Source organism: Nesoenas mayeri, assembly GCF_963082525.1.
Source record: "Nesoenas mayeri genome assembly, chromosome: 4".
In the NCBI taxonomy this organism is placed as follows: domain Eukaryota; kingdom Metazoa; phylum Chordata; class Aves; order Columbiformes; family Columbidae; genus Nesoenas; species Nesoenas mayeri.
Genome location: NC_137540.1, coordinates 77612993 through 77622540, shown reverse-complemented (window position 1 = coordinate 77622540; position 9548 = coordinate 77612993). Strand labels below are relative to the sequence as shown.

Below are 9548 nucleotides of genomic sequence, written 5' to 3'. Positions count from 1 at the left end.
TCCCTGTCCCCATGCATCCCAGTGTCTGTCCATCCATCCCAGCATCTGTCCATCCATGCCCCCATCCATCCCAGTGTTCACCTGTCCATCCCAGTGCCCACCCATCCATCCATCCCTGTCCCCATCCATCCCAGTGTCCATCAGGCCATGTCCCCATCCATCCCCATGTCCATCCTTCCATGTCCCTGTCCAGCCCAGAATCCATCCATCCCAGTGTCCATCTGTCCATCCTGTTGTCCATCCATCTGTGCCCCCATCCATCCCAATGTCCATCTGTCCATGTCCTTGTCCATCCCAGCATCCACCCCTTCACGCTCCCATCCCACCCAGATACCCCAGGGCTGGACCCCACCCAAGGGACCCCAGCTGGACCCGCAGGGTGTGCGGGGGAACCTGCTCCCCGCCCCCATCTCCCATTTCCAGGCAGCGCCGGGCGGGGCCGTTCTGGGGGCCGCGGGTGCCCCCCGGGACCAGGTCCGTGGGGATCCTGTTCCCAGCGCAGTGCCGGTAATGGGCCCTAATGGAGGCAGCGGGTGAGCGCGGGGGGGCCGCAGTGGGGGGGCCCAGGGGAGGCGCCTGGGGGGTGGGGCAGCTGCACCCACTGCCCAGGGGCACCCGCAGAGACCCCCCCACCTGCTTGCACTGGCGGGCCGGGACCCCAGGGCAGTGGGGGGGCTGGTGGATGGAGGTGGAGGGGCTGGGAGTTTTCCCCACCCCCCCCATATGGGTTTCATGGCTTCTCCCCGCTGGCTAATGGGCTGCGGGGCCGGGAGCCGCTGCGGTCAGTAAGTGCAGGGTGGGGCTGAGCAGGGGGGCCCCATTTACCACCCCCGGGAACCCCCACCCTGCGATCGCCCCCTCCCCCGTGGGCAGCACCGGGAGGGAGGCGGGAACCCCCTGCAGTGGGGTCCCTGCTCCCGAGCCCCCTCCCGTGGCTGGGGCTGGGCACCCCCGGCACCCCCGGGCTGGGAGGGGCCCCCAGTCCTGTACTGGTGCGGGAACAGGGAACGGGGTCTGGGGAAAGGGGATCCCTGCCAGACCTACGTGAGCCCCAGGTCACCCCCCACCCACGCCTTGCCCCCCAGTGTGGTGACACCAGAAGGCACCCGTGCCCCCACCACACACCCCTGGGTGCCCCCCCTTCCCACACCCCCCACGGGACACGCCAGGCACAGGACATCGTCCCGGGGGGGTGACACGCAGTCCCAGCCCTCGGGTGCAGCCGTTTCAGCTCCGGCTTTATTGCAAAAAGAGTCCGAGGGGACACGGGTGCTCGGGGTCCCCGGTGCCATGGGGGGTCCTGGCCCCGCTCGCTGCCAGCGCGGCCCCCGCAGAGGGACCCGGGAGGGGCAGCTGGCGGTGCTAGGAGGGGGGGTGGGCGCTGTGGGGGTCCCTGCTGTCCCCCATGCCCAGCGCGGGGCTGGCGGGTGAAGGGGACAGGTGCTGTGTGTCCCGGCTGTGGGGGTGACAGTCCCCGGGGGGCTGCGGGATGGTCCCCGCCTCGGGCTCCCGTGGGGTGGGGATGCCGGGATGAGCGGGGTCCCCATCGTCCTGGGGAGCCCCAATGTCCCCCTGGCCAGGGACCACACCGTCCCCACTGGGCAGCTGAGCCAGGGCCGGGCTGGTGGCGGCTCCTCCGTCCCGCGTCCCCGTGTCCCTGTTGGCTGGCGCTGCCCCCTCGCCGCGGCGATCGTCCTCCGTGGCCGCCGCTGTGACCTGCTGGTGGCACAGGGGACACGTGTCCTGTACGTAGAGCCACTTGCGGAGGCAGTTGGCGTGGAAGAAGTGGCTGCAGGGGGTGATGACGGCCACCTGCATGTCCTGTGGGGGGACAGGTGTCAGCGGCGGGCAGGGGACCCCGGGGCTGCCCGGGGTGTCCGGGGGGCCCGGGGGGCTGACCTGGAAGCAGATGGCGCAGACGTCGTCGTGGCGGCGCAGCTGCGCGGCCGTGGCGCGGGGCAGGGCGCCGATCCTGCGGGCGGCGTGGCGGCGCAGCAGGAAGCTCCGCCAGCCCGAGCGGGCGCGCAGCCACACGTTGAAGTAGGAGTGGATGATGATGACGGAGGCGCCCATCCAGCTCCACTCCCCGAACAGGGACTCCCAGGCGCCGTAGGCCACCACGCACACGGCCACCAGGAACTCCAGCACGCGGCTCACCGCGTTCACGCCGTACACGATCTCGTCCATGCGCTCCAGCGGCGCCGCCTGCGCCCGCTCCACCATGAACAGGCTGTAGATGAAGAGGGTGCCCAGCACCTGCCGGGGCGGCGCCTCGGTGACGCTGGCTGGGGCGCAGCGCGGGGGGCGGCGGAGCCCCGGTTTGGGGTGGGGGCCGCACCTGCAGCGAGGTGAGCATGCAGCTGGACACCAGGATGAGCAGCCAGAAGTCCAGCTGGAAGAAGTGGGCGATCTTGTAGGCCATGAAGCAGGGGAACACCAGCAGGAACAGGCACATGCTGACGCCGCGGAAATGCTTCCAGAGGCTCCTGGGGGGCACGGCTCAGCGGGGCCGCGTACCCCCCGCGGGCAGCACCCGCCCTCCTCGCACCCCGAATATGGCGCAGATTGTGCCCAAAACCGGGGAGCGAGAAGCCAAGGCGGCGCGAGGCCATGGGACCCAACGTGCTCTTCCCCGCCGCGGCCCCCCAGCACGGGGGCTGGATCCTGCGTCCCCCCGGTACCTGTTGCGCGAGGCCCCCAGCGCCAGCACGATGGGGTCGGCGATCTCGATCATGGACTGCAGCGTGGAGGTGACGACGATGAAGAGGATGATGCTGAGGAGGAAGGTCCGCTGGAGGACCTGCAGGTCCAGCAGCCCCGTCTGCAGCGCCAGCAGCAGCAGCGTCACCCCCTCCGTCACCCCCCTGTGGGACAGGGGTTCAGGCACCGCACGGGCCATGTCACCTCCTCCGTCACCCCCCTGCGGGAGGGGGGTCAGGCACCGCACGGGCCGTGTCCTGCCCACCCTTCGGGGACCTGCCCGGTCCCCAAACCCCTGTGACCCCCTGTGCCCCCAGCCTGTGCTGGGGTCCCGCACACAAACGGGGCAGGAGGAGGGATGCTGTGCTCCCCCAGCCATGGCCACATCCTGCCCATGCCCCCTGTGCCCCTGCACCCCCATCCATGACCCCCGGCCTGTGTCACCCCCCAGACTGTGCCCCCTCCTGCCCGTACCCCTGCCTGGCCCTGCCCCCAAACCTGCCTGCGCCCCCCACCCTCCCGTACCCCCACACCTCAGCCCCCCTCCTGCCCATGCCCCCCACATGTGGCCCCCCCGCCTATGCCCCTTCCTGCCCATGTACCCCCCTCCTGCCAGTGCCCTCCCCTGCCTGTGCCCCCCGCTGCCCCCACCCGTGCCCCCTCCTGCCCGTGCCCCCGGTGCCCCCCTGTGCCCCCCCCGCGTCCCCGCGCACCGGTGGGAGCCGTGGCCGTGGGGCCGGGCCTCGAAGCCCAGCAGGTAGCAGCGGCACAGGCTGAGCAGCCCCAGCGCCAGGTAGGACACGGCCGAGGTCAGGCCCAGCAGCGCGTAGGGCGTCCCGCAGCACTCGGCCACGCTGCGGGGCCAGCGTCATCGCGGGGACACAGTGAGGCGCCCGGCCTCTCATCCTCCCACCGCACTCACCAGACCCTCCTCATCCTCCCACCGCACTCACCAGACCCCCAGACCCTCCCCATCCTCCCACCACACACATCAGACCCTCCTCATCCTCCCACCGCACTCAACAGACCCTCCTCATCCTCCCACCACACTCAACAGACCCCCAGACCCTCCTCATCCTCCCACCGCACTCACCCGACCCCCAGACCCTCCGCATCCTCCCACCACGCTCCCCAGACCCTCAGACCCTCCTCATCTTCCTCCCACAGCACCCACTGGACCCCAGACCCTCCCCATCTTCCTTCCAGCACCCATCGAGCTCCAACCCCTGCTCACCCTCCTTCCTCTGCACCCACCAAGCTTCAGTCTCTCCTCCTCATCCTCCCCAACACCCACCGTACCCCAGACCCTCCTCATCCTCCCCAGCACCCACCGAGCTCCCACCCCTCTTCATCCTCCTCCCCAGCACCCGGGGAGCCCACCCCTCGTGCTGAGCCCCCATCCCCACCTGCTGAGGAGGAGGAAGAGGAGGCCGTGCTGGGCGCGGGGGCCGGGGGGGCCGAGGAGGAAGGCTGCGAGGCGCAGGGAGAACAGCACCAGCCAGAAGACGAGGAAGAGGAGGGGGACGGCCAGCTGGCTCCACAGGGACACCCCCAGGGCCACCAGCCGGGACAGCTCCAGCGCCTGGGGGGACACACTCGGGGGGTGGCCCTGTCCTGCCCCACATGTGTAGGGCAAGGGGGCGTGTGGGGCGGCTGTGCAAGGGGACACCCTGCAGCTCAGCCTGTGGCACACCGGGCTCAGCATGGGACCCCCCACCCACAGCCCCCCGCCCCACAGCCCCCACCCTGCAGCCCCCTGCATCGCGCAGCCCCCCACCCCCCAGACCCCCCATCCTGCAACCCTGCAGACCCCCCATCCCACACCCCCCAATCCCACAGCCCCCCACCCTGTAGCCTTCAACCCCACAGCCCTCCCATCCCACAGCTCCCCATCCCACAGCCCTCCACCTCATTGCTCCTCTATCCCACAGCCCCCCAACCCACACCCCCAGCCCGCAGCCCCCAGCCCGCAGACCCCATCCCACACCCCCATCCCACACCCCCATCCCACAGCCCCATCCCACAGCCCCCAACCCGCAGCCCACATCCCACACCCCCATCCCACACCCCCAGCCCCCAGCCCGCAGCCTCCATCCCACACGCCCATCCCACAGCCCCCATCCCACACCCCCATCCCACACGCCCATCCCACAGCCCCCATCCCACACCCCCATCCCACACGCCCACCCCACAGCCCCCATCCCACACCCTCATCCCACACCTCCATCCCACAGCCCCATCCCGCAGCCCCTGACCTCTAGCAGCTCCCGGCAGGCGGTGGCCGCCAGCTGGAAGGGGACGAGGACGTGGGTGGCCAGCACGTAGAGCACCTGGCTGGCGGTGACGGCGGCCGCCAGGGTGCAGAGGGGGGGCAGCGTGGCGGGGGGCAGCCCCCACAGCCGCCCCAGCACCGGCAGCGCCGGCGCCGCCAGCAGCCAGGGCCGGCGGGTCCGCATCAGCAGGGAGCACAGCGCACACAGGCACAGCTGGCCTGGGGGACAGGGACCGCTGGGGACACCTGGGGACACCCGGGGACACGGGACCCCCGTGCGCCCTCCCCACGGCAGGGGGTAGAGGAGACCCCCAGGATTAGCGTCCAGCCTCCCTGCTCGACCGTGCCATTGTCACCCATGTCATCCCACGGGTGACAGGGAGCTCGGCGCACACAGGCAGAGCTGGCCTGGGGGACAGGGACACCTGGGGACAAAGGGCCCCTGTGCCACCTCCCTGGGGTGGGGGGCACAGAGGAGACCCCCAGGGCTCACGTCCAGCTCCCCCACTCAACACAAACCAGTGTCATTGTCACCCACGTGCCATCCCGCAGGTGACAGCTCCCGCAGCCGGTCAGACCCTCACCCCACCCATTGTCACCCCTGTTCCCCCCCGGGGACACCTTGGGGGCCCAGAACCCCCCGTCTCACCTGCCAGGGCGGTGGCGAAGCGGCCGAGCGCCGCGGTGTCACCGTACATGCTGTCCTGGGCGCCGGACTCCAGCTCACGCCGCACGTAGTCCCTGCGGGGACAGAGGCTCAGCCGCAGTGTCCCCCCGGTGTCCCCCCGGTGTCCCCCGCGGTGTCCCCCGCTGTCCCCGCTCACCGGGCCGCCCCGTGCCCCGCGGCCAGCAGCAGCGCGGTCAGCAGGTGCAGGTAGAGCTTCACCAGGGACCGCACCGGCAGCGCCAGCACCACCAGGCACAGCACGTGTCCTGCGGGAGGGGACAGGGTCAGTGTCCCCACGGAGACCCCTGCCCCGCTGGGACCCCCGCTGGGGACACGGCTGTCACCATGCACACGTTGGGGTGGGAACAATGGGGATGTGTGAGGGGCATCTCCCCAGCCCGTGTCCCCAGGCTGCCCGCCCCGCTAGGGGACACGTGGTGACGAGGGCACAACTTGGGGACACAGCGCGCGCTGGCCCTCAGGACAGACCCCCAGCGAGTGGGTGTCAGTGGGGCTGGGAGGGCAGGACCCCAAACACAGCCAGCCCTTGGGGTGTCCCCTCATGTCCCCAAACACAGCCAGCCCTTGGGGTGTCTCCACGGTGTCCCCTCATGTCCCCAAACACAGCCAGCCCTTGGGGTGTCTCCACAGTGTCCCCTCATGTCCCCAAACACAGCCAGCCCCTGGGGTGTCCCCTCATGTCCCCAAACACAGCCAGCCCTTGGGGTGTCTCCACAGTGTCCCCTCATGTCCCCAGCCTGGCCATGGCCTGGACGTCCCTGACCTGTCCATCTCTAGTGTGTCCCCAACCTAGTTATCCCTTGGGCTATCCTCTCGTGTCCCCAACCTGTCCATGCCTTGGCGCGTCCTCTTGTGTGCACAATGTGACCATCCCTTTGGGTGGCCCTACTGTGTCCCCTGCCTGTCCATCCCTTGGGATGTCCCCAGCCTATCCATCACTTGGGGTGTCCCCTCATGTCCCTGAGCTGTCCATCCCTAACGTGTCCCCAGCCTGGTTATGCCTTGGGGTATCACCACATGTCCCCAACCTGTCCAACCTGTGGGGTGTCCCCTTGTGTCCTCAGCCTGGCCATCTCTGGGGTGTCCCAAATCTATTGATCCCTTGGGGTGTCCCCTCATGTCCGCAGTCTGTCCAACCCCGAGTGTCCCCAGTCTGCCCATCCCTTGGGGTGTCCCCTCATGTCCCCAGCCTGGTTAACCCCTCATGTCCCCAGTTTGTGCATCCCTTGGAGTGACCCCACCACATCCATCCCTAGGATGCCCCGTCAGGTCCCCAGTCTGTCTGTCCCTGGGGTGTCCCCAGCCTGTCCAGCCCCGGGGTGTCCCCAGTCCGTGGATCCCCGCGTGTCCCCAGTCCGTGGATCCCCGCGTGTCCCCAGTCCGTGGATCTCCGGGGTGTCCCCAGTCCGTGGATCCCCGCGTGTCCCCAGTCCGTGGATCCCCGGGGTGTCCCCAGTCCGTGGATCCCCGCGTGTCCCCAGTCCGTGGATCCCCGCGTGTCCCCAGTCCGTGGATCCCCGGGGTGTCCCCAGTCCGTGGATCCCCGCGTGTCCCCAGTCCGTGGATCCCCGGGGTGTCCCCAGTCCGTGGATCCCCGCGTGTCCCCAGTCCGTGGATCCCCGGGGTGTCCCCAGTCCGTGGATCCCCGCGTGTCCCCAGTCCGTGGATCCCCGGGGTGTCCCCAGTCCGTGGATCCCCGCGTGTCCCCAGTCCGTGGATCCCCGGGGTGTCCCCAGTCCGTGGATCCCCGCGTGTCCCCAGTCCGTGGATCCCCGCGTGTCCGCCGCCCGTCCCCGTCCCTACCGAGGCAGGAGGCGCCGCGGAGGGCGGGGGGCCGCAGCAGGGGGGGGTCCCCGCGGCGGGGCCGCAGCAGCTCGGCGATGGCGGCCGCGTCCCAGCGGTACAGCAGGTCCAGCAGCGCCAGCGCCGGCACCCGCAGCGCCACGTTGGCCACCGCCTCCAGCCGCGACATGGCCCAGGGTCCCCGCGGGGGGACAGGGGGGTCCCCGCGGCCCCGCCCGGGGGAACCCCCCCTGGCGCCGCCCCGGCGGAGCTCCCCCGGCCCGGCAGGGGGCGCTCGCTCCGAACCCAGCAGGGGCCTGTCTGCCCGGCCGCCTCCCGCCGGGGCGGCCCCCGCTCCCGCTCCCGCTCCCGCTCCCGTTCCCGCCGCCGCGGTTCCGGTTCCTCCGCCACTTTCGCTTTCTCCCACCCCGCCCCTGCGCTCGGCGCGTGGCGGAGAGGCCTTGCGCCAGGGCGCAGCGCCGACGCCGCGCCCGCCATCTTAGAAGAGGGCGCGCACTCCCTCCACCTCCGTGTCTTCCGCCATCTTGGATGAGGGCAATGCGCCAGTAGCGGGGAGGACGCGGCCATCTTGGAGAAGGGGCGCGGCCCTCCGCGGTGACGTCACTCCCACTGCCCCACCCAACCCCGTGTCAGCCATCTTGGGTGCGGGCAGGCGCTGAGGGCAGGCTCTGGCCGCCATTTTGAGAGGGGAATGTGGGGGGGCTGCGGGAACCTGGGGTCCCCGGGGGGATGGGGAGACCCTAGTAATACCAGCCCTTGGTCTTACTGGTGGAGAAGGTGGAAGTGCCTGAAAACCACTGGAGACAACACAGTCATTGGTCATTGGTCCCCAGTTAATGAGGGGAAAGCTCTGCTTAACCAACTTAACTTCCTTTTATGACAAGGTCACCCATCGAGTGGCTCTTCTGGATTTTCGCAAAGCTTTTGATCCTGTCTCTCCTTCTGCACAAACCGCCCAGCACCGACAAGACGAGTCCATCACACGCTGGGTCCATCAGCCGTTGGGTCCATCAGCCATTGGGTCCATCAGCCATTGGGTCCATCACACGTTGGGTCCATCACACGTTGGGTCCATCACACGCTGGGTTCATCACATGTTGGGTCCATCACATGTTGGGTCCATCACACGCTGGGTCCATCACACGTTGGGTCCATCACGCACTGGGTCCATCACACATTGGGTCTACCTTAGGTTGGGTCCATCACACATTGGGTCCATCACACGCTGGGTCCATTATCCATTGGGTCCATCACATGTTTGGTCCATCACTCATTGGGTCCACTGCAGGTTGGGTCCATCACCCATTGGGTCCATCACACGCTGGGTCCATCACTCGCTGGGTCCATCACTCTTTGGGTCCACTGCAAGTTGGGTCCATCACCCATTGGGTCCATCACACGCTGGGTCCATCACACATTGGGTCCATCACCCATTGGGTCCATCACACACTGGGTCCATCACACACTGGGTCCATCAGCCATTGGGTCCATCACACACTGGGTCCATCACATGCTGGGTCCATCATCCATTGAGTCCATCACATGTTGGGTCCATCACACGCTGGGCCCATCGCAGGTTGGGTCCATCATCCATTGGGTCCATCACACGTTGGGTCCACCGCAGGTTGGGTCCATCAGCCATTGGGTCCTTCACACGCTGGATCCATCACACGCTGGGTCCATCACTCATTGGGTCCATCACACGCTGGATCCATCACTCATTGGGTCCATCACCCATTGGGTCCATCACTCATTGGGTCCATCACATGCTGGGTCCATCACTCATTGGGTCCATCACCCATTGGGTCCATCACTCATTGGGTCCATCACATGCTGGGTCCATCACTCATTGGGTCCATCACTCATTGGGTCTATCACACGCTGGGTCCATCACACGTTGGGTCCATCATCCATTGGGTCCATCACTCATTGGGTCCATCACACGCTGGGTCCATCACACGCTGGATCCATCACTCATTAGGTCCATCACACGTTGGGTCCATCACACGCTGGGTCCATCACACGTTGGGTGAGCACTTCCCTGGTGTGTTCCAGCCCAGGGGTGACATCCGGCTGGTGGCCGCT

General features: G+C 68.5%; 1 protein-coding gene across 1 annotated transcript; it reads right to left on the bottom strand.

The window, feature by feature from the left end:
- Window positions 1-1362: 1362 nt before the first annotated feature.
- Window positions 1363-7808, bottom strand: LOC308040070 (RING finger protein 145-like; the record flags this gene model as incomplete). Its single annotated transcript, XM_080343880.1, has 10 exons — window positions 7464-7808; window positions 5797-5905; window positions 5622-5713; window positions 4956-5191; window positions 4107-4282; window positions 3414-3554; window positions 2682-2864; window positions 2339-2486; window positions 1900-2256; window positions 1363-1821 (listed from the first exon to the last, which is right to left on the bottom strand). Exons 1-10 carry the CDS (start codon window positions 7630-7632, stop codon window positions 1363-1365), a joined length of 2070 nt encoding a protein of 689 aa, XP_080200006.1. The 5' UTR covers window positions 7633-7808.
- Window positions 7809-9548: the final 1740 nt, after the last annotated feature.